The following is a 25,668-nucleotide window of genomic DNA, read 5'->3' on the forward strand; positions in this document are numbered from 1 at the left end:
GGTTTCCGGAGGATCATAGTGCTAACAAACAAATAAATCCAACCACAATACATTTTAAAATGTGCATTCATTCCCAGAGTATTACACAATTTCAACATTAGCCCTGGTATCTACTGTTTCACTAAGTTATTGAAGACTGATTGCCAAATTTTACAAGGTTACACTGCTGAATGAAGAGTTGATGTTTTCTTGTCCTCCCTCTCCTCTTACGCCATTCACCAAACGCTGGGTTTGTTTGCACAAGGTCAAATTACAATTCTGGATGCTATGCTCTTGGGGGAAGAAAATGATTTTAATAATCTACTTCTCAAAGGAGGAAAATAGGAGAAGAACATCAATATGATTGCAAGAACACAATGAATATGTTTAAACTGTCCTATGGTAGGCAAGTTTACTTTAAATAGTCCAAGGTTTGCCACATATAAACCTGAGGTTGCTGGCTGTTGAATAAAAAATATACTGCAGATGGATTAGAACAAACTGGTAAATAATTATACTAAATCCAACTGAGGTTACTAAAACAGGTTTTGTGGGTACCAGAACTATAGAGCAGAAAGGATGAATGAAACAACACTGATAAGTATTTGAGATTTCTATACATGCCTATGCAGTGTGTTTTTTTAATACTCCAAGGGTGATGAAAAGCCTGTTTTATCAGGCCTGCGGAGCACATGAGAAAGGAAATCAAAATGTGCTCAGCCAATACCACAATGTACAAGAAAAGCAAAGACTTTTTGCTGAAAGCAAACAAGATACTCACTTGGATCCTGCTGCCCTTGCTGCTGCCAGGGTTGGTACGCACTTCCCCATCCCTGTGTCATAAAGGCTTGTGGAGGACCACTATGTTTGGAGAAAGAATAGATTCAACTAAACTTGTATAATTTGTACATTGGCTCTGGTATCTACTACTTAACCTATGGGTTAAATACCGACATATGAAAATGGGGGCAATTAAGTCAACTCCAAACAATACAGGAAACAAAAAGCTAGAAATTCAGCTAACTTTCCATGGCAGGCTTGGCACTGACAATCAAAGTAGGCAAGGCTGCAGCCTTCGACTCTCACCAGTATGGTGCACAACATAGATTTAAAAGGGAAACATTTTGGTGCAAGTATTGTGGGATGAAGATTGGGGGGGGGGGGAGGGAAAGAAGTGGAGTCAAAAGGAGGAGGAAACAAGGAGAAAATTTACTACTTGTTCATGCAGGTGAGTAGTGTTGTGTTAGGTTGTAGGTTTAAAGCTGGGAGAGAGATGGATTACAGTAGCTGGAAAATTAAAGGGGACTCAAAGTAAAAAGATTTTATAGGTTTTGGCTAAAACCCCTGGGAATCTCTGCTTTAGGTTGGATATTTTATAAGTCTTAACAAAGTTGTGAGATACTCCAAAGAATAGATTTTGTATGCGCATGTTATATCAGGCAAGGATTTCTCAGAAGGTAAGCAGCTTCCACTCCTATGACTAATTATGAACTCAAAATCCCAGAATAAGATACTAAGCCTCAGAAATAAATCAAGCCACATATGGTGGGACAGAAGTACACGACTAACACTGGAAATGACCTAACATCTTCCATCCCAAAACAAAAGCTTGTTAGTTCAAGAGCACAAATGTCAACTGATCAGTTCTGTTCATTAAAAGGAAACCGTGCAAGGGTAAAATACTAATACGATTCTTACTTTTGGTGGTGGCCAGGTGGTCCTTGACTGTAAGGGTTCGTGTTAAATCCTCCAGGGCCGCCAGGACCAGGACCCTAAAAGTGTACAAAGAACACTGAAGTGAAAGAGGTTGAAGTTATTTAATACTTTCCACAAATTCACATCTATTGAGCATCCAAATTGTTAGATGAAGGTAAATTTCAAGACCTGTAGGCAGGGGAGTCTCTTTAAGCTCTATCGAATTCAAGGTAAAGTTTCTTCAGGGGATTGCAGCCAGAGCCAAATCCATCATACCACACATGACTCACATACAATGGGAGGAAGAACATGTAACAAGGGATTCACGTTACTGAGACAGATGACCTTTCCTGTAGCCACGTATACAATTCCACAGTGGCACATCACCTCCCTGAAGTCAAGGTCAAAAATGGCATGAAGTGGATGCAAAATAGTCCAGGTGGAATGTGTATTACCAGATGTTGTGGTCATAATCTGTACTCATGAGGTAGATAGGAGGATTAGGCCTTGCATACAATTTAGAGGAATGACAAATTAAAAAAATCAGAATACAAAGCGATAGAGCAGATGAGGAAGGAGGTTTTGCCCACTCATGGGATGTTGGGACTGGTTTTGATGTCCTCCTGCACCTCATTGGTGCACCGGGCAGCAACCTAACCATTTCTTTTACCATTTGTCTGTTTAGCATGATTCTGAGCCCAGCACGGATGGAAAGCATGCAAGGAGCCGGCCGGATTCCAATCTGGGATCACTCGCCCTGAAGTCTGGTGCGGAAGCCACTATACCAGTGGCCGGCGCATTTGATGACGATGGAGCGTGCAAATGTTGGAGGTCATTCTGTGAATCACTGCACCAAAGGTGGATGCAAAGTGCATCAGCAAAATGAGAGACAGCAGAAGAGGAAACATACAAGAATTGACATGGGTCACTTCTGCTGAAGTTAGAAGGGTCCTGACCCTTCAACTTACAAGAACACGAGATAAGGTCCAATTTTTGGATGCAGTTTCTGTGAAGTGAAATGAAAAGGTTGAATGCATTTTAAATGGAAGAACTAAAGAAAGCTCACCCCGTTGATTTTTTCTTCTATTAATTGTCTAGCATGTTCAATTTGTTGTAGAGCTCCACGAATGATGAATATTCGAATATTAGGATCAGAATTTGGTGGTGGGTTTCTCTGTAATTCTACATGTGCTCCCGTTTGTTGGTTAATGCTTTTGATAGTCTCTCCACCTGAAGAACAAAATGGAAATATTAACATGCCTGAACAGATTAACTGCTTGCTGAAAATCATAAAGCTAGTGTATTCTCATGCTCATTAGCTTAAATTTTGTTGTAATTTTAGTCACCTGCAATATACTTAAATACTGACATCCAAATATTGGGAAAGTTTGAGAAAAGTCTCAATATGAACACCAAGCCCTAAAAAGTATTAATTACTCCCTGTGAATTTTTCCTTGTGAATATTTCAAATGATTGAATTGAAATTAGTTTTCAAGAATTCTCAGGAATTCTCTGAAGCCTAGTTTAAAAGAGAGCAGCATAACCCTTTTATTTAAGGAAAGAGGGACAAAAGCAGGAATATATAAACCAGTGATTGCAAAAATCCCTCAAACCTATCATTAGCAACATATCTATTAGATTAGTAAAGAAAATATGACTACATGGTGATAGGAAAAGGGAAACTGTTTTGACAAATCAAGAATGTATTTTGGAACTATCCTGGCAAACTCGAGGACTGGATTATTTCAAAGTCCAAAAAGCTTTTAATAAAGGGAATCATTCTAAAAGTTATTCCACAAAACTTGCCCAGGTAATTGGGGAAATTATAAGCACTGAATGAGTTATTCGTAAAACAGAAAATAAAGTTCAAGAATTTGAGAGTCACTTTCAAGTTAGCAGGTTGTAAATGTGGAATATCACAAGGATATGTTACAGCTATACAAGACCTTGGTCAGACCCCACTTGGAGTACTGTGTTCAGTTCTAGTCACCTCAATACAGGAAGGATGAGGGTACTATAGAGAGAGTGCAGAGGAGATTTACAAGGATGTTGCCTGGATTGGAGGGCGTACCTTATGAGAATAGGTTGAGTGAACTTGGCCTTTTCTCCTTGGAGCGATGGAGGATGAGAGTGACCTGACAGAGGTGTACAAGATGATGAGAGGCATTGATTGTGTGGATAGCCAGAGGCTGCTTCCCAGGGCTGAAATGGCTAACACAAGGGGGGATAGTTTTAAGGTGTTTGAAAATAGGTACTGAGGGAATGTCAGGGGCAAATTTTTCTAAACGGAGTGGTGGGTGCATGGAATGCACTGCCAGCGGCAGTGGAATTAGATACAATAGGGTCTTTTAAGAGCTTTCTAGATAGGCATATGGAGCTTAGAAAAATAGAGGGCTATGCGCTAGGGAAATTCTAGGCAGCTTCTAGAGTAGGTTACACGGTCAGCACAACATTGCGGGACTGTAATGTGCTGTAGATTTCTATGTTCTGTGATAAGTGCTGAGATCTCAGATCTTTGCAATCTATTTCATTAAGGAGAACGGAGTCACAGTAAACCTATTACCAAAGTATACAGTAGGTGACCAAAAAATTTCAAAAACTTTTCAAAAATAATGCAGGTGAAGACAGCAGCATCCTAACAATCTTGAGATTCATTTTCTTGCAGGTGTTTACAGGAAGAAAAGTTAAAGGTAAAGCAAGTGTAGCATATTCCAGCCTGTTTGCAATATAAAGTCTGACAGGAAAACAGCTGCAAGGATAACAGAAGTTATGCACCTTGGAGAAAATAGAAAAGAACTTTTATTAAAATAGTTTAAAATAAGAAATTAAAGTATTCAGAGGGACCTGGATTTCCTTGTACAGAAAGCATGTAATAACCAGATACCATATACAATTAAGTAAAACAATGTTAAATTCTGTACAAAAGGATCAGATCGCAAAAATAATTTTACTGTAATCATGCAAGGCCTTGGCAAGACCACACGTGGAGAACTGCAAGTGTGCATAATCTTACCCAAGCAAGGATAAAGTTACTTTAGAGTGCAAACAGGTCCGTTGAATAAAACCACTTTCATACGAGGAGAAACTGAGTATACATCCTTTTTTAATAACAAAATTCTTAGGGGACCTGGCAGGTTGATTTTGGCTGAGATCTCATGAACAAAAGTCTCACAGGTAGTGAGCCAATTAGGTGTAAGAGGAGAAATTTCATCTACAAGTGACAAATCTTTCGAGGGGTGTAGATGCTCACTTATTCTGCACGTTCAATACAGAGTCTTGGAAATTAGGGGAAAATCAAAGGATACAAAGTGTTGAAATGTGATCAGCTAGTCTTACTCAGCAGAGCAGAGCATTCAGAAGGACTAAATGCCCTGCTGTTGCTTCCTTTGTTCTCTATAAAAAAAACAAACACAGAACTCAAACCACACCAAAAGGTGGGAAGTTCCCATTTTTTGAACTTTAAACATAGGATATGGGCATTGCTAGCATTTCAGGACCATAACCCTAATGCAGTGAGTAAACAAGACTATTTCAAAAATAATTCGTGAAGACAGCAGCACCCTGACTTAATCAAGGCAATTCTTATTCACAGCAAATGCCTTTCCTTTGTTTTATAATTAAGGGTACTAAGATTTCTCAACTGACCAAAACCAAAGAACTTGCTCTTAAGTTGTACACAGTAGTTTATTTACACAGAACCAGTTTTAAAAAGTTACTGCACCACATTAAAATTTTAGGTTCATTTTCCTTCCTTTTCCTTAATCAGAGGGCAAGAAATTGAGATTGAAAAGATAGAGGTGACTAACAATAGCTCTTGGTGGAAACAATTTTCTTTGAAAATATTGACAGCTCACTTAGACCAAAGCAGAAAATACAATATTGCCATAACAAAATGCATCACACACTGCAAAATTCATAACACAGAATAAATGGGAATAAAATGCAAGTTGAGAATATTTTAAATGAGGATAGCATTTATCATGAACAATTAAAGAATGAGCCGTCACTATAGCAAATTTATGTGACCAGAACGAGCTAACATGTTAACAATTCCTGTGACAAAAATCAGGTCAGGACATTTGACTTATACCAACAATTGTAAAGGCCAAGCAAAAAATCTTGATGAACAATGGTGCTAACTTTATTTATGCAGTAGGTTGCAGATTTGACAACACTCTAAAATTCAGTAACACGATACCGGAATATGAAAACTATTAGCAGATTGGAACAAGCTGGAGACACTTAAGTAATACAGAGCATTGAATTGAATCCGGCTACAATCACGACAATTAAACAAAATCAAAGCGTTAAGGTGCAGAGTTTAATTTGGATTGCGCTTCATTTACTATTGCAAAACAAAAGATTAATCTGCACTGAAAACAAAATGCCTACAACAGAATTTAAGTGATCAAAAAACCCTGCTAACAATTACCACAGTGATATTAATGTAAAAGAAATTTATAAGGATTTCTCTCCATGAATTCTTATCCGCCCCCAGTTACAGTGCAGAATGCATCTAAATTGCTCCCCTTTTGTAATGTTGTTAGAAACCAGGAATAGTACCTGTTAAACATATGGAAGCCCGGGAACTTTTACAAAAAAAGGCTATTCCCCTACAAAATCAATTAAAGCATGGCCTTCCTAGATGTAGCCAATTTACGCCTTCCCTTCACAGCTTTATTCATTGAACAATCTGAACTCAAAGCCTTTTCAAACTTGCATGCTGATTAAAATCTAATGTTTATGTCCTAACATCAATTACATCTCTTGTGTGTGCTTGCTCTGGCTGCTTCACTCACTCAATTTCTCGCCCCCACCCCCTCTGCAGTGTCTCTAAAGGGATGCCCTTGGTGGTTAATGCACCCACTGGGGGGAGGTCACTCACAAGACGCTTGGTGGCCAGTCACAGACACGTTCAACAGTCAGTCTATTCTTCCGCCTGACAGGGATGCAATGTGAAACCGACTGCAATGGTACTTGATGAAAATTGTAAAGCAATTAATCAAATCACTAAAAAGACAGCAATGACACTGCCCAGCACTGGGGAATTATCCATCAATTTTTTTTTTATCATGGTAATATGGTGAAGAGAAGTAACGATTTATCTTCCAGCTCCTGCCTTCACGCAACATAGAAAGCACTTGACGTTTCTATTGCCTCGATGCCTTTTCAGGATTCTTTCAGCTGGTCAGAGCCACTGAAAAGGCAATGCCGGACATCAACTTTAGAGACTGGGAGATAGAGTGATCCTGAAAAGACCCATGAAACATTGGTTATGCAGTCGGATTTCAATTGCAGTCTGTCCAAAGGAGGACAAGAGTGGGGGGTAGGGGTTGTTGGAGAGAGGAGAGATTCACACAAGATCATGAACCGAAACCTCAACCACCAACAATTAATGTCACATTAGCTTCAGTATATTGTAAGTCACATTAAGCTAAAGATGTGAACAATGAGGCACTGGGTTTTCAAAGCGTGTGCTTCTTCATCCGCCCCTGTTCTCACAACCACTATATAGTCAAATGAACTGGTCTTTTTTTATGTGGGTTTTGTAGGGTGGAGGGGAGGTAGGGAAAAGAGAACTGATTTTGGGCGATTGGAGTCACGTTTCATCTTAAAAACAGCTCCATTCAGCCATTACTAGTTTAGTTAAAACAGGTCAAGGGTTGTGTCAGAAATTTAAGCCACTTCATTATTCTCTTCATGAAAATGTAAAGGAGTCCTAACAAAGTTTAACTCTCGAAAAGAACAAACAGGCTTCAAAGATTTCACAGACTTTACCCGGGGGGGGGGGGGGAATGTCTTTCATATTTCTAAAACTTTTAGTCACTTTCTTTGCATTTTGCTTCTTTTTAAATTGAAGGCCAAGACTGATGTAAATCACTGACTTCATACATTGGCCACTAATAAAAAATAACATTTTAACACAGCTAGAGCATTTGGCACCTCACAGCAATAAAGAGAGATTTGTTAAAGACAGCATACTGAACATTTCCTGACGTTAAGAGAATAAACAGAACAAACCGAAAAAAAATTACTGGTTGACAACTATTTTCAAATTTCAAATGAGCCAGACTCATTTTCAAATTAGAGCATCAGTTCTGACTACAACTCAACCAGCGAGTTTTTGTAAACCTGCCATTCAGTATACATTATTCACAGTTGTCAACAGATCTCCAGTTTACAAATCCCTAAATTCAGCAAGAATGAGCAAGTCTCATTTAGTCTATTAATTGTTAGAAAAAAAAAGACTCACTTTTAACCAATATGTAGAGGTATTTGGTGGAAAATACAGAACAATTAACTAATTTGGTTTTAAAATCCCTTTTACTTCCCTGCCATGTTGACATAATTTACAAAACATCTACCTTCTGGCTTCTGCCATAAAGAACTTGCTATTTTTGTTACTTCCTTAACCCTTTTGAACACAGTTTAGGATTAAGCAGCAATGCAATTGCACTTCTTTCAACTTAGTAAACTTTATAATGTGCAATCTATTATAATGAAGAAATCTTTATGCACATTAGGTGACAATATGTGAAAACAAATGGTCCTAAAGTGACGTGGGATTCCACTTTAGTTCTCCGTCTGTTTCCCCACTGTGATCTGTTATTTTCCCCAGACTGTTCAAATGAGACCCAAGGAACAGCAGCACCTTGGGTCTTCAGACAGTGGGATGAGAAGTGAATTTGTTTATATATTCACTTGCTGTTTGTTCAAGTGGGTGGTATGATTAGTAAGCTCAGCTAAAAATTGATGGTGCTCAGAGTGGGGTGGGTTGGGGTTGGTAGTGGTCAGGGCCCTTGGCTGCAGAATGACATTGAATTGATAAAGTGGGAATGGTAAATGAAATTTAATACTGAAAAATGTGAGATTAACACCATATAAACTGCTGGAGGAATTCAGCAGGTCTGGCACAGGAAATGGAAAGTTCCACATCAAAATCCTTTGCATTTTAGAAAAGGGCACAAAGATATACATAATGGATGTCAGGGCACAAGGGAATACCAAGGACCTTTGATTTACATGCTCATTGTTCCCTGAATGCAAACAGATCCAATTTGTCAGATTGTCCTTGATCACCTGGGCTCTTACTGTTTGAACAACTGTCCCTTATGTGAACTAAATTTGAGTGAAATCTGCATGGACTGCATCAGTCACAGTAGACTCAAGCACTATTACAGCACTTCCCCAGTTAATGGCAGGGTTCTGCTCCTGACAACTATACATAACCTGAGCTTTGCAAGTTGGATATGTAGCTGTCCAGCAAAATATTTAAATAGGTCAACCAAGTATGAAGTTTAAACCTGAGCATTTAACTCAACTGTTCAGATACTGCCATGAACCACATCCTGAAGAAGATGCTTGCAGCAGCCAGTAAATCCAGCCTGGGATGGACTCCAAATACTCCTTATAATGTGTATGCAGAGCCAGAGCAACAACAGAGTAGTAGGATTATATGTTTTTACTGAGTTATGTAAGTTGAGGTACATGCTGGACAACTTACAACATGGAAGCTTTGAACCGAGCCCACAAAGATGAAAATATGTGGACTTGAGAAACTGGAAAGTGAGTGCTTCCCAAATACTGGAGACTCAATCAATGCACCGCATGATCAATCAATGTTTGCACACTTGCCATATTCTCACAATCGATCTGATACAGTTCAATCTGTTGCAGGTATCAGCTGTAAACAAGTCAGGTGTTTGTCACCTGGCGAGGTCTTGTGCTCTCATTTCAAATGCTTCAGTGAGAGCGCTGATGGTCCACTGATACCCAATGCCTACCTGGTAATCTCATTTTGAGAGTGTGCAGGGTAATATTCATGCTTTGAGAGTCTGCTGTTGGGTGTGCAAACAATGTAATCTGCCCAAGAAAACTGAATTTAATTGGGGTAACAATTTTGGGAATGTTAGTTCATTTCTCCTTCCAGTGGATTTGGGGTGCTATATAAATCCACAACTGGGAAGAAAACAATATTCCAAGGGATCTCAAATACCACAACAATGAACATCTTCAAGAAAGCAGACAACTCTGACTGTTGTAACTAGAAGCTTGCCTCAGTCTGGCAGAGGAACAAGCATCAATGTGTTAAGTGCCTTCTTGCAGTAGTTAAAGAACTGCTCTCTAAATGTTAGTGTACTTTCTGCCTATCTTTGTTTTGCCAGTTCCTGCACATTGCTGGCAGGGCTGTCTATCCTAATTGCCCTTGAAGTGATATTAATGAGAGACCTTCTTGAACCACTACAGCTCTCCTGGTGATGGTGCTCCCTTGGTGTTGGGTGGGAGGTGCTGAATTTAGAAGCAGAGTTAACAAGAATATACAGTGGTTCCAGATAATCAGGCCATTGGTTAATCGGGGCAGCTGCTTATTTGGGACACAATGCCTCTTAATTGCGACAGGCTGCTGCCGAAATCAGTCATGTGCATTTGTGTGGCCATTATAGACACGGCACTGTGCTTAGAATGAACAGTTTTTAAAATAGCGTCAGTTGGGTGTGTGTTTGTGTTCAAAAACCAGTGATTCTTGTCACTGATAATTGGTGAGAAATAAACAGTAAGCCTATTCAGTAACAACAGGAATTCTGCAGATGCTGGAAATTCAAGCAACACACATCAAAGTTGCTGGTGAACGCAGCAGGCCAGGCAGCATCTCTAGGAAGAGGTACAGTCGACGTTTCAGGCTGAGACACTTCGTCAGGACTATCTGAAGGAAGAGTTAGTAAGAGATTTGAAAGTGGGGGGAGGAGGAGGAGATCCGAAATGATAGGAGAAGACAGGAGGGGGAGGGATGGAGCCAAGAGCTGGACAGGTGGTTGGCAAAAGGGATACGAGAGGGTCATGGGACAGGAGATCCGGGGAGAAAGATGGGGGGGGGGGGGGGGAACAGAGGACGGGCAAGAGGTATAGTCAGAGGGACAGAGGGAGAAAAACGAGAGTGAGAGAAAGAATGTATGTATAAAAATAAATAACGGATGGGGTACTAGGGGGAGGTGGGGTACTAGGAGGAGGTGGGGCACTAGCGGAAGTTAGAGAAGTCGATGTTCATGCCATCAGGTCGGAGGCTACCCAGACGGAATATAAGATGTTGTTCCTCCAACCTGAGTGTGGCTTCATCTTTACAGTAGAGGAGGCCATGGATGGACATGTCAGAATGGGAATGGGACGTGGAATTAAAATGTGTAGCCACTGGGAGATCCTGCTTTCTCTGGCGGACAGAGCGTAGGTGTTCAGCAAAGAGGTCTCCCAGTCTGCGTCAGGTCTCGTCAATATATAGAAGGCCACATCGGAAGCACCGGACGTAGTATATCACCCCAGCCGACTCACAGGTGAAGTGTCGCCTCACCTGGAAGGACTGTCTGGGGCCCTGAATGGTGGTAAGGGAGGAAGTGTAGGGGCATGTGTAGCACTTGTTCCGCTTACAAGGATAAGTGCCAGGAGGGAGATCAGTGGGAAGGGATGGGGGGGACGAATGGACAAGGGAGTCGCGTAGGGAGCGATCCCTGCGGAAAGCAGGGGGGGGGAGGGAAAGATGTGCTTAGTGGTGGGATCCTGTTGGAGGTGGCGGAAGTTGCGGAGAATATGTTGGACCCGGAGGCTGGTGGGGTGGTAGGTGGGCTGGTGGGGGCGGCAAGAGGATGGAGTGAGAGCAGATGTGCGTGAAATGGGGGAGATGCGTTTGAGAGCAGAGTTGATAGTGGAGGAAGGGAAGCCTCTTTCTTTAAAAAAAGAGGACATCTCCCTTGTCCTCACTACTTCACTACTTTAGCAAACTAAGAACTATGAAGAATTTGAAGTTTATTGACAATTATCTTGAATGGTGTAATGAAAATGAAGATTGGAGGGCTGCAATAATCAACTGCATTGCATGAAAGCAGTGTGTCTGTGCTATTTTGTTCATTTACAGTCAAAAGGACACAGCAGCATATACCAGATGAATTCCTCCATCGACAACTATTATGAACTAATACAATTTTATAGTACTGTAGAGGTTCTGGTAAGTGTTCTAATTTGTTCTGTACTTCATTTACTCAGTTAAACGGTAGTTTATTATTTTTTTAAAAAATACCCTTCTAACTATTTCCATGAAACTTATGTTAATTGGGGCAGCCACTTAACTGGGCCAAAATGTACTGGTCCTGATGCGTCCCACTTAACCGAAATACACCATTCCAAGTCAGGATATTTTATGTACTGGAGGTAGATGGTGATGTTCCCATGACCTATTATCTTTGCTTTGGTGGTAGAAGTCACAGCTTTGGGAGATGCTGTTGGGGTTAGCATTGACAAGTAAATGCCGAGCATTCTCTAAATGGTACAGACACCAGGCACTGGTGGAAAGAATACATGTTTCAGGGTGACTGATGAGGGAATGCCTTGCTCTGGATGGCACTGAGCTTGAGTGTTGCTGCAGCAGCAACACATTCCTGACTTGTAGATGGCGAGGCTCAGGAGTGTGTTCAGGCTTGGTTCTTGAGAAGAGAAAAGATAGAGTTGAACCTTAAGTCAAAAAAGCTTTCATAACTTTTCTCTAAAGTTCTCAAAGGGCTGGCCAAAGCTATCAGGAAACATAGTAGCATTCCCAAATAGAATTTAAGCATTCAGTCTTTCATTGACTGAAGGTTTCCTCAGTGAGAAGCTTAAAAATTGCAGTATTTCAGCACTGCTCCCAACAACATTACTCCCACAGCTTGAAGGAATGGTATCTTCAATGGCAAGTCTTGACATGGTAGAGGATGAGATGACAAAGAGCTTAAATGGACACTCTGTATAGTTGGGGAAAGTGGTTTACCTCTGTATAGTTGGGGGAAGTAGTTTAAGCTGGTCTGTCCCTGAGCTACTACTGTAAAATCTTAGAGTACACCAAGCTTTCCAACCAACATGTACCGACCATGAACAGATGCCAATGCAAGTCGCTTTACCCACCTTTATCAAAAAGGAGAGAAATGGTTTGCTATCTTTGATTTTCCTATATTCAGAAACTCCCAGTCAATGTAGTGTGAAATGTTAAGTTAATTATATTTAATTGATCATACCTCTTCCAATAACTAAGCCACATTTATCAGCGGGTATTGTGTATGTTATTTCCTGCATGCCACCTGGAGGTCCCACATTCCAGTCACTACGACCCCTACCCCGGCCTCTTCCAGGACCACCAAAGCCGGATTGACCATCTCGCTCCTGAAAGAATAAAGAGTTAAATAAAAAGTGAAGAGCAGAACTACACAGACATTTTCATTCAAATACCAAGTAGAATTTAAATGCGACATGGAGAACAAAAATATGTTCCTCATCTTTAGGGCAGACAGTTAGTTTAATGGCACAAGAGCTGACAGTATACCGACTTTACAAGACACTACTGCCTTTAGTAGTTTTATTTCCTGTAGCAGTCATATGAATTGTGAAAGTACACTCCATCTAATGGAACTAAACTAGTATTACAACATTACACTTCGCAGATGCAATAGTTTGCTAACGTTTTAGTGGGTTCTACTAAGTCTATTAGAATTCACAATTGTTTAATGTAAAAACTTAGACATGATAAAGGCAAAGAAAAAAAGGAAGAGCATTTTTTTAACCAACATTTTTGCCCACTATATTGTACAAATGCTCACGTCTGTAACACTTTACAAGATCTGACAAGGATTCCAGATCATATGAAGAGACATTTGACAGGAAATAATTATGCAATTACAATTCAGTTTCTACTTTCAAGATATGCATCTTGCCCTTTGATGGTATTAGTTGAAATGCAAAATGTTGGAAAATTTAAAAGCAGGTCAGGTTGAAGTACAGGGATGGATGTTTCTAATCTTCTAAACAGAACATAGGTGTTTATACTACTTCCCCACCCTCCAAAGAACAGGCTGATTGGCCAACCACATCAGCATTAACATGAAATATTACATAAAATGCCAGATCCTATTAAATCAGTTTGCCTTGATGTGATTAGATACAAATATGAGCCAAAAAAAAAAAGTGGGGGATGTACCCATGGAACGTAGAAAGAAAGTAGTCCAGGTGAAGAGGGGATAAAATCATTGATGCAAAATTAAACAAAGCTACATAAGAATACATAATCAACTGATAGTCTAAACCAGAGATGGCCAACCTATGGCACATGTGCCAACAGTGGCACACTGGATGATTAGAAGTGGTGCACTGCACCCCAGTGATAATAATAAAAAAGTAAGCCTACTCATGCAAGAAGTATTAACCAAAAACCAATTTGTAGAGAAAAAAATCTGTAACAGGAATTCAAGTAGCTTAGAGCAAGGAATGGATTTTACTGAGAATAAATCTAAAACTTAGCAATTATTTTTAGTGATTTTATTATTTTGTGCACATCTTTTGGCGAATGTTATCTCTGTTTTCAATTTTAAAAAAATATTCAATGAGTCAAACTAGGAATGAAGGACTTTTGTTCTGCAGTCGTTCCATAACTGTTCCAATACACGTTTGATACTTGTTTGATCCTGAGGCGCCAGGCGTCTGTACCAGCGTTGCATCACAGGTTTTTGCCAGTTTACAATTGACACTCGTGCGCTACGGAGTTGTGCTTTGTCCGTACTTTGTGAACATTTGCAGTTTTGTACTTTTTCGAAAATTAAGCCTTGTTTTTACCCATCACAGTGCAAAAGAAGAAAGTGATAGTAAGTGTGAATTCAATGAACAGTGGGAAAATGAGTTCTTGTTTATAGCGGGTCTGTCAGGAAAACCGTTGTGCATTGTTTGTGAAAACACTTTCTCACATAATAGAAGACGTGATCTTAATAGACACTATAAAAACACAACATCAGACTGAAATAGAAGGAAAATTGAAGCTAGTGCTTAGGTCTGAGTTACGGAAAGAATACGTGATTAAGAAAAAAGAAGAAATCAAAAGACAAAATATATTTGTTAAAAGAAGTCTTAAGGTAAGTAATGTTTAACTTGTTTTTATATTAAATAAATATATGTAAAAATACTAAATATGTCTATATTAGCTTATTTTTACAAGAATTGAATGGGGGTACAAAAGTTGTATGGCGCATCTGAACTCGTGAGTGAAAACATTGACGCATGGCATATAAAAGGTTGGCCACCCCTGGTCTAAACTATAACCATTATGGGCAGTTTAAACATTGTAGCTAAAGGTGTTTGAAAATTCTGATTGAACGGTAATATATTATTAAAATACATGTGCTCAATTGCAAAGAAAATATTTCTTAAACCACATGACTTCACTTTTGGATAGAGTATTTTTTTGCCATTAAATAGAATGCCTTCATGTATTCCAGTATGGTGACTTGATGCTGTTTTATTAACATGACTAAAATAGACTTGTCACTAACAAGTAGATTTTGCTAAGGATATTCAATCCTTCACCTGTGAGTAAACTGACCATAAATCTTGCACTGAACCATTTAATGTTCTCAGTATGCCTTAGCAAATTAAACTTTGAGATTAAGACTTTTTAAAAAACATGTCCACCAGCAGCAACATGCCTGAGAAACAAAATCCAATTGCTTCAAAAACCTAGGGACATTGGCAATTTTGTGAGCAGGTCCAGTTCAGATAAATTAGATTCCAACCACTGATCAAGCAAACCACTAGTATACTGGGCTAATTTTGAAAATACTCAACTTCGAAGTATCGAAACTTTTTACATTGTTCATTAATTCCCTACGCGCGCCCCCCAACCCCGGATTGTACTGGAATGATAGAAACTCCAGTCTTGTGTGTACTATCAGTTAGACTATTGTTTCCTCACCTGGGCAGTGTGAATAAGTTCGTTAATCATATGAGCAGCATTTTGACACCTATCTGGAGGTCCCATCACCTGAGCAATTCTGTCTGGCATAACACCATCATCTAGAAAAAGAAACAAGTTAGTGAGAGACATACAATTCCTGGTGTCCTTTCCAAATATAATGGCTAAGCAGTTAAGTGCTTCATGTCAAGAACAATAACATGCTCCAATATTATCCCAGAATGACAGTGCTAACATTTTAGACAATTATATTTCTGTTACTTTCAGCACAGTACAACATCCTTTAAATGGTGATTAACTTGGGCAACTACTGCAAACCCTCACTATCAAATAAAGCAGTGGACAAGTGTAGCACCTCAAATAAATAGCAAAACCTTTTTCCAGCGATGCCTTCACTGGGGCACTTACTGATCTGAAGAATTTTCAGGAATGTTTAGGATTACAGTTGCACCCACTTGACCAATTAACATAACCCATAGTTTTTATGTGGGAGCAAACCATGCGTTCATGGGGAAAACGTACAAATTCTTGACAATGGCAGAATCGTGCCTAGGTTGTAACAGTGTTACGCTACCATACAGACATTACCAGGCAAAGGGAAATTATGGTTAAACAATTTGTGGGCAATCTTTGTATCCTCAACTGCAGACAATTTAACAACTCTACTACGAATAGTAGCACTCAACAGGCCTCTTCAGAAAACTGCCCAACAGCCAACACAAACTGAATCTGTTGCGTTACCTGGCTTAAACTGAATCCTGACACCAGCGTCATTCTGAATCTTTTTTATCATTTCACCATTTCTTCCTATTACGATACCAACAGCAAATCTAGGTACAGCAACCTAAGAAAAAGATAAAAGTCTGAACTCCATTTATACAAGAACACAGTTAAGAGAGAGAGAGAGAGAGTGAGAGTGTGAGTGTGTGTACGTGTACGTATGTGTATATATATCTCTCCGGCAAAGTACAGACTACAATGCAAGTATTTTAATAAAAAAACTTTTAACCAATCAAACCAACGTGTTTGGACTACTGTAAAGACCACTAACAATAATTCAAGCAACCAAATATATATGTTAGCTTTGCATAATATGTAGATTTGTGATTTTGTCACTTTCATCACCACCCTGTAGGATCAGAGTTTTTGGTGAGTTATAGACCTCAAGATGTAGAAGAATTAGACCATTCAGCCCATTGAGTCTGCTGCCATTCCATCATGGCTGATTTATTATTTTCTCAGCCCCGTTCTCCTGACTGCTCCCTGTAACCTTTCAGACCCGGACTAATCAAGAACCTATCAACCTCCTTTTTAAATGTACCCAATGACTTGGTCTCCACAGCCATCTTGTAGCAATGAATTCCACATATTCACCACCCTCTAACTAAAGAAATTACCTCTCCATCTGTTCTAAATGGACATCCCTCTACTCTGAGGCAGCGTCCCCTAGTCCCAGACTCCCCCACTACAGGAAACATCCTCTCCAAATAAATATCTAGGCCTTTCAATATTTCATAGATTTCCATGAGATTCCCCACCATTCTAAAAAAATAAAACTGTAATATATAAATTTTAGTTTAATTAATTTGTCCACCTGACTGTTGGTTATGATTATACTTTTCAATCACAGGACACAAGAACCAGGCCCAATTTGATCCCAATGTCTACTTCTGGCATGGGCTACTGTTTGGGGAATAGAAAGAATTGTGTTAACTTTCAATACCACCTGTCAAGGTGGTGAAATTATGGTGCTGGTGACTATGGGTTAGTTCAGCAACCAGGAGTTACACCTGGACTCTGCTTGTTTGGCTAATTGATCCATGCTACCAAAGCCATTGTGGAGTTAGCTATATTTGCCTCTTAAACATGCAAAATCCCTTAAAATACAATCAAGCCTTCATTCATAGGATCTGGACTTGAAGAAATAAGCACAGCACCATTTTCAGTATACTTAAATTCATATTAGTCAGGATAATCTAAAGTGTTTTTCATTGAATGTTTAACATTAGCCTGGAGAGATGAATTATTTTCACCACTGCTTACACACAGACACCTCCATGGTAACAAATCAGAAATGAATGCAGTGGGTGTACCCTGGCTATTTAAAACTTGAATATATTTTCTGACACGAAAAACTACATCCATGCCACTTACTTTGTATATCCAATAAATAAGTCTTATGGTATAGATCTAATCTAATACAAGGCAAAACTGATGCATAAACTTTGTAACTTCAATTCACAATTAAAGCAGTACTTACATCTATACTATTTCCACCCAATCTGGAACCAAATTCATTCCGCCTGAAATCACCTTGATCTTTATCTCTGATTATTTCCAAGACCATCTCCTTAGCTTGCTGCAGGAATGATATTAGGGCAAGGCAGGGAGGAGGTTAAAAGCCAACATTGTTATTGGAGATAGACAAATCATTTGTGCAAGCATTTTGTATCCTGAAAAATCCACACAGCAAACATTCATTGCAAATTATAAGACAATGCTGTAAAACTGAAATGCATTACGTTAAAGGTGGGAGGAGAAGATGGCAGCGTGCCGCGTGTGCGCAGCTCTCCGGTGAAAAATGATGTCGTATCTGTTAAATAGGGGCCGTGGACAATTCTGATTTGATGGAGAATGGACATGAAAGCACAGAGGAACATCTGGAAAAATTTCTGAAACGCTCGTTCGCTGCTGTCATTACTGCGTGGTCAGGAACCTTTCGGAGAGTAGGCCTCAAAATCCCCGGCCTTGCCTACTTTTGGCAACCGAGAAAGAGGTTGAATCGCTCGGACAGAGATGACGCTCAGTACTCGGTGTCGGAGAGCTGATCAGAGCTCGAAGTTTTCGGATGACTCAGAGTCGGATTGTGGTCGGCATGGCAGGGAGAGTTTTTCTTCCTTCTCCCGTCTGCGTGAGATGTGGGATATTTGAGAAACTTTGAACTTTACTGTGCTCGCGGGCTGTTCTTCATCAAGTTATGGTATTGTGCACTGTTGTAACTATATGTTATAATTATGTGGTTTTGTCAGTTTTTTTAGTATTGGTTTGTTCTGTGTTTTGTGATATCACACCGGAGGAAATAATGTTCTTAATGCATGCATTACTAAATGACAATAAAAGAGAACTACGTGTCTTCGTAATCTATTAATATTAAACAGCACAATTACAGAGCTACAAGTGGAACACACATTTTCTCATCTACATTTTCACTGCTAGCAGTTGACCAGGTGCAGTATTTTCTCTGAAAAGCTAAAAATTACAGATATTGAAAATATGAAGTTAAATTGAAACCCTGGAAAGAATTATGTCAAGCAATATTGTGTTCATTTGAATGAAGAGCATTTTTTATTTGCTCCCTTTAAAGAAAGTTATAGAATCACACAGACTATAGCACTGAAATGGGCCCTTTGGCCCATCTAGTCTGTGTCAAACTTAATTTGCCTAGCCCTCCATATTCTTCCCATCCATGTACCTTTCCACATTTCTCTTAAATGTTGAAATCTCAAAGTTTCTGAACTTTGTTGTCAGGGTTACCTCCAAGCAAAGGATTTCAAAAACAGCAGCATCAACCACAATATGCTGGTGGTGGGAAGACTAAATGTTTCAAGTTGAATTTCTAAGTGTGCAACCAGCAGGCTACATTCTTTTCAGCGAGCACTGCTTCTAGGCTTCTGTCACCCAGGTAAATGTTCTAGTGCAAACCTGACTTAGATATTGAAGATGACCATCAACTTGAAATGTTAACTGCACCTCTCTGCACAAATGCAGTGACTTGCTGAATATTTCTGGCATTTGTTTTCTTAGCTCAACTAACTGCTGAAAATATGTTCCAATACAGAGCCTAGTACGGTTCTGTTAGATTCATAAATACTAACATGTTTCTGATCTTCCAGAGAATTACTGCACTTGCAAGCATGGATATATACACACAATTCCACATAAGTATACTGCAAGTACAAAGACATTTAAAGATATGGGCATTGGAGAACCTAAAGACAGCAAAAATCAGGAAAGTGTACTGCAAAATAATAAAATGCACAGATTAATTTTTTGCATTTGCACTAAATTAATGTTCAACTGTTAGGTGTTCGAGATCCAGCATCCTTGACGTGTTCCAAATTGTCAAAGGGTACTTTGGTATTGTTACAATGAATATTGTTACTTCCAATATCCTAGAACTAGTAGTTTTCAATTTGCACTTTACCAATGGTCAAACAGTCAACAATGATAAGGTAACCAGCAAGTTTAAAAAGGAACTAGAGATTAAACCAAAGTTAGTGTGCTTACGAACTTATGCACAAGAGCTTAAGTATTCACTTAGACACAATTTTAAAGCACAGTATGACAAAGTGCAGTGGGATAAATTGCAAAAAAAATGTACTAATCAGCTTTCTTAATGTTAACTAGATACATAGTTGAACTCACTTGAACTTTGTATGGATCCCCTGTAATCCTCAGTGGTTTATCTGCACCTGTGGGAAGTGGTCCGTCCTGAATCATGATCATTTTTACACCTGTTCTCTCCTGTAAAAAAAAACAAAGATCACACTTCCACATGTAGACAAAACACTCCCAATGGTTTTAATGTCTAAACTTACATACTTTTCTTGTCACTGAAACACTGATGACTTTCTACATTTTTGGTTAGGATGTGAAAAATTCAAGAAAAACAATTTTAAAGAAGTTATCAGACTCAGGATTATAAAAATAAGGGTGGTCACTTATATTTGCCATAGTAGGAGATACAATTGGCAAGAGATCAATAATTAGCAAATTTCATAGAAGGTTAGTGCTGGATAGTGAAGGTTGGCATGTGAATGTCAATGAACCACATCCCGGCAACAAAAGAATTCAGTCCAATACACCAAACAACAATGCACTTGGTTCACATTAGGAAACTTTTAGAAAAATATACCTTAGATCACGTTTTGCATGTTTTTTTTTTTACAATAGCTGATGTTATGGACAGCTTCCAATCAAGAAAAGTTCAATTCATACCATAAGACAAAGGAGTAAAATTGGGTCTTTAGGCCCCCTGAGCCTGCTCTGCCATTCCATCATGGCTGATTTATTATCTCTCTTGACCCATTCTCCTGCCTTCTCCCTCTAACCTTTGATGCCCTATTAATCAAGAAGCTTCTAACCTTCACTTTAAATACTTGTGTTCAAGGAAATACTTGAAACTAAGACTGGAACCAGGTACAGTGTGCAGCTCAATACAATTAGATATTCAGATTAAAAGTGATTCGATTTGGATTTGGCTGTGAAGTAGTAACACTGCACCACTGGACACTCATCCAGACCACCCCAGTTCATTCTTCACTACTCAGTAGGACACTGCAACCCAAGTCTTAATTGATGACACAAGTCTCTCTGAAAGGTCACCCAAAGTGCCAAAGATATCTTTGAATGAACCAGAAACCATAGCCCATCTCAACATTCTTTTCCCCCTGAAATTTCTAAATGCCACAATCTTTATTTGTACCCAAAAACTCCAAATGTAGAAAATATTGAAATGTTATCATTGCTCTGACTTAATATATTCCACTTTTAATCCTTTATGAAAGTATGACAAAAAATGACGGTGTAATTAAAATGAAAAACTAATTGAATGCAAGTGACTGAAGTACTTTTAATATCTGCAACAGTGTAGACTGGATGGCATAACTGAATTTTGAATGACTCAATGTTACCTTTGCCAAACTGCTATGATTGCTTATTAGGGAAACAATTTATTTTTAATTTCTACCAGCCTAACAGAATATAGTTAAACTATATTAAAATAAAATCTGAATTTTGATAAATGTTATTCAAAAGTTTGGTCACAATGCACAATTAACTTTATCTATACTGCACAAATGAATTCAGGTCAACACAACATTGCGTCCCCTGTGCTTCATGTCCAGATAAAGAGAAAATGTCTAGCAACTCAGTAGGAATCCCATAGGATTCTTAAACTGCGAGGCGATATTTTGTTGTAATTGAAGATGTAATGACTCCACAATATTCTCAAGAGTTTTCTTACCTGCAGCTGCTTAATTGTTTCTCCTCCTTTCCCTATGACTAGACCCACTTTGCTAGCTGGAATTTGTATTTCTTGTATAGCACTGTTGGAACCATCAATGTCATTGTGAAAGCCAGGTCCATTCCGACATCGATCCACAATCTGTCCTAAGAGCCTTTTCGCTTCTCTGATTAATAAAACAATAGTTATTGGCCAGTCATGATAGTATATAGATATAACATTTAAAATATCTCACAAAGATTGAATTAAATTACTTTAAACACAATTTGAAGGAAATGTCAAAAATAGACTGATCTAACTCTTGCTGTAATTGTTCAGTTTTGCTGTTACCTAGTTTAATACCATTGAGAAAATAAGTCTTCACGGGATTGTTAGAAAGGCGATTCTAACAAAATCCAATTCACTTCAGGCAGGTACTTGTGAACTCCATTTCAATCTCATTGGGATGGATTTTTAAACATAAAAGGGTTCTACTTTGATTATGTACAGGACAAATGCACAGTCTGATTCTCAGTTTCACTTCTCCTAATTATGTCCCGCTGCTGCCTTACATTTTGAAATGCTATGGTGAAAGAAAAATAAACACAAACCACTTAGCTACACATCTCTACACAACAATTAAAATCTGTATTCGATGTCATCAGGGAATCTGAAATGGAGAACGTTTCTCAGAAACAAGAGCGAAAGATTCCAAGTCACTGGGAAATATGCAGCTGCTTTCCTACTTTTGTGTGCTAGAAATCACACATACGAGTGTGGATTAAAATTCCAACACAAGCATCATGCAATGTTGTTTTTAACCACGGACTAGAAGGTTTCCTATAAAATCAATGTCTTCTTCAAACAACTGTATAGATCCTATTGCTCTTATGTTATGGTTATTAGCAACATGTAACTACTCCATTGAACATTTGCCTGTCTTGTAGTTTTAGCCTACAAAGGAGGTCGACTGAGCTCTCCCAGGAATTGGAAACTTACAACGCATGACTTTGCAGTACCACTATTCACCAACTCTAATTCTGTTTATATTTGGTTAATCATTGTTCAAACAAAATAGCAATGTGCTTTTGCTTGCAAGAGAGCAGATAAATGTTCTAATCCAACAAAAATAAATGCTTCTCTAGTTTAAAGAGAAATTCACATTATCCTGGCTGTTCTACATACAGCTCATCCTGGCATCATTAAGATCTATGTTCGTAAAGTGGATTTTGGCCAATATAATTGGTGACTTTTGTATTTTTTTAATAAGTAAGGTAGCACCCACGGAAGGCCACCGATTTCAGGTACCATGGTGAGGAGCCAAAACATGATTAATTTTAGGACTCTTGTATTTTTGAGAAAGGATGGATAGAAAGAGGGGCATATGCATGAAACTACAAATTAAATACTAGTTAATTATGCCAAACAGTCAGGTGAAGAGAAGACAAAAAAAAAGACTTACTCAATGTTCTCTGGGGAGCCTGTTAACGTGCAGGACCTCTCTGGAAGACCTCCACTATCTTGACAGGTGCAAAACAAAAAGTCAACCCAAAAGAAATTAGGGTGCCTATTACCATAGAATTACTGCAGATCTGCTCAAGATAATTTTTTTGTGAAAAACGACAAACATGTGAAAGATGTGACTTATATTTTTTTAAAATCAGAAAATGAAGTGCTGCATCAAAGATAGCGGAATTATCAAAGCTTTCTGTCTAAGGGGCAAAGTATGGACACAGGCATAAGACTGACTAACAACAGGAAAACTAAGGCATAAATTGGGTTTTTTCTATTCAGCACAACAAGATGCTAGGATCTCTGTTTTACAACCGATACAAATGACTTTAAGGTTAGGTAGGAGAGTCATTTGTGAAGAGGACTCGAGGCTACAAAGGGGTACTAAATGGGCAAAGATCTGGCAAATAAAATACAGAGAAATGCAGAACTGTCCATTTTGGTAGAAGTTAAAAAACACATTTTAAATAAGATTGCACAATTCTGAGATGTAAAGAGATCTAGTACATTAATCATAACAGCTAGTACGCAAGCACAGCAAGTTAGCATTTGTTTCTAGAGGAAATGAAAAAGGAAGGTTAATCTTACTTTAAATTGGGCAATGGCAAACTCAAGTCTGGAGTACCTGACTCATCTGCTTATTTAAGGACAGATGTTAATGCGTTGGACTACCTGGAATGGAAGGTCTGGCTTGAGGAAAGGATGGACAGACTAAAAGAACAGTGATTGGTGCAAAAAGGGGCTCGATGTTCACCTCAGACTCTCTGCCAAAAAGCCTGCTATTCAACTTTGATTGGTCTTGCATCAACTGAAGTTTAAGACAATGACAACTTGGCTGAAATACTAGTTCCTGAAAGGTCTTGATAGGGTGTAAACATAGGATATTTCTTAATGTCAGTGTTTTAAATAAGGGTTCTCCCATTTGTGACTAATGTGAGGTGCTTTTTCTTCCCCACACTTAGAAAAGATTAAAGATCGATAGTCTACGGAGCTCTCTTCCTTAAGGGTGTTGAGGTAGTTTTTCCAGTATATTCAAAGTGGTTCAGCAGAGGGCAAAAGGTTACCAATGGTTAGGCAGGAATGTGAAGTTGAGGTTGCAAACAAACAAGCCATGATCTTTGAGTAACAGAACAGGCTTTAGAAGCTGAATAGGCTATTCTTGGTTCTAATGTGTACATTTGTAATCTAAAGAGCATAGTGCTTACCAGGTGCAATCTGTATTTTGCAGCCAGATTCCATCTGTATTCGTGATATCTGTTCTCCTCCCCTGCCAATTACTACACAGAACAAAAGCAGTAAGTCAATAGGATGCCCAGAACATTAAAGCTAACTTAGAAAACTGCTGCTGTTGTCTATGTAGATACTGTTTTTTGCAGAGTTCAGGAGCAAAAGCCTTCCTTTAATAACAGCTGGTGATGGCAGGCTTCATTAGAACATAGAACATTACAACACAGTACATACAGGCCCCTCAGCCCATGATGTTGTGCCAACCTTTTAACCAACTCAGGTCAACCTAATCCTTCCTTCCTTCCCACTTAGCCCTTCATTTTTCTATCATACACATGCCTATCTATGAGTTTCTTAAAAGCCCCTAATGTATGTGTCTCTACCACCACCCCCGACAGGGCGCCTCACACACCCACCACTGGATTAAAAAAACACTGAGCTCTGACATTCCCCTTATACTTTCTTCAAAGGGCAAGTTAAAGATAATTGATTAATAAAGTTTATGACCACACAAATTCATTAGTTAAGACGAGTGAGGGAGCCATCTACTGCAGTTGGGACTAAATCCAAGATGGGTTATTCTCTGAACGTTCTTTCTTGATGTTTTATTTTTGACATTAGCAGGCCCAAATAACACTAAAATTTATGTCAATTTGCCTTGATATTAACTGCATCTATCAAAGGCAATTGCAGCAAAACATTCTAAGCCAATATCCACTAAATAATACTCCTCCAAACCAGATACTAAATGTAATCAGACACAAGCACAAAGCTTTATACAATTCTCAGCTCCAGATTGTGCAAGCAAAATGGATAGCCAAGGAAACTAAGCAACACACAAAATGTTGGAGGAACTCAGCAGGCCAGGCAGCATCTATGGAAACAAGTACAGTCGACATTTTAGGCTGAAGCTCTTCAGCAGTCATGTAAACCAAGTTGCCAAGTTGATGTTCCTCATTTGTCCCAACCACCCACCAATCCGATTAAAAGATTCTCTTCACACAAATGGACCATCGTTATAATGCTTCTCAAAAATTGACACTGTAGTTATTAGATGTGCATGCTGGTGAAAGACCACTTTTGACTGGCCCCATGTTTCTAACGAGTAAGTACCAGCAACAATCATTGTAAATTAAGTAATCTTCTGGAGAAGAGACCAAGGTCCAACCATACAGTGCCTTGAGAAAAAACTCAGTCCCCAATCTGTTGTGCACACACAGTGCTGCTAGAAAGTTTGTGAAGCCTTCAGAATTTTTTTCTGTCTCTGCAAAAGTGTGACCTAAAATGTGATCAGATCTTCACGCAGGTCCTAAAGAGAACCCAATTAAATAAGACAAAAACATTACACTTTTTCATTTATTTGTTGAGAAAAATAACCCAATATTACATGTATTTCAGTAACTGGTGTAACCCCCTTCTATAGCAATAACTTCACCCAAACATTTATGGTAACTGTTGGATCAGTCCCGCACATCAACTTGGAGGAATTTTAGGCCACTTC

At 38.9% G+C, this 25,668-nt stretch overlaps 1 protein-coding gene across 6 annotated transcripts in view; it reads right to left on the reverse strand.

Annotated features, from left to right (window-relative positions):
- Positions 1 to 25,668, reverse strand: part of fubp3 (far upstream element (FUSE) binding protein 3) — a 94,697-nt gene that overhangs the window by 23,579 nt on the left and 45,450 nt on the right. For all 6 annotated transcript variants that reach the window (XM_072240192.1, XM_072240191.1, XM_072240197.1 and 3 more), the window contains 11 exons: positions 24,146 to 24,217; positions 22,891 to 22,948; positions 21,450 to 21,615; positions 19,850 to 19,948; positions 17,685 to 17,783; positions 16,166 to 16,268; positions 15,425 to 15,525; positions 12,708 to 12,852; positions 2,741 to 2,904; positions 1,678 to 1,751; positions 761 to 840 (listed from right to left, as the gene is read on the reverse strand). In XM_072240192.1, the coding sequence (XP_072096293.1) occupies positions 761 to 840; positions 1,678 to 1,751; positions 2,741 to 2,904; positions 12,708 to 12,852; positions 15,425 to 15,525; positions 16,166 to 16,268; positions 17,685 to 17,783; positions 19,850 to 19,948; positions 21,450 to 21,615; positions 22,891 to 22,948; positions 24,146 to 24,217 (1,161 nt within the window). The remainder of the gene's footprint in view (positions 1 to 760; positions 841 to 1,677; positions 1,752 to 2,740; positions 2,905 to 12,707; positions 12,853 to 15,424; positions 15,526 to 16,165; positions 16,269 to 17,684; positions 17,784 to 19,849; positions 19,949 to 21,449; positions 21,616 to 22,890; positions 22,949 to 24,145; positions 24,218 to 25,668) is intronic.

The sequence above is a fragment of the Mobula birostris genome, chromosome 22, assembly GCF_030028105.1.
Source record: "Mobula birostris isolate sMobBir1 chromosome 22, sMobBir1.hap1, whole genome shotgun sequence".
Classification (NCBI taxonomy): domain Eukaryota; kingdom Metazoa; phylum Chordata; class Chondrichthyes; order Myliobatiformes; family Myliobatidae; genus Mobula; species Mobula birostris.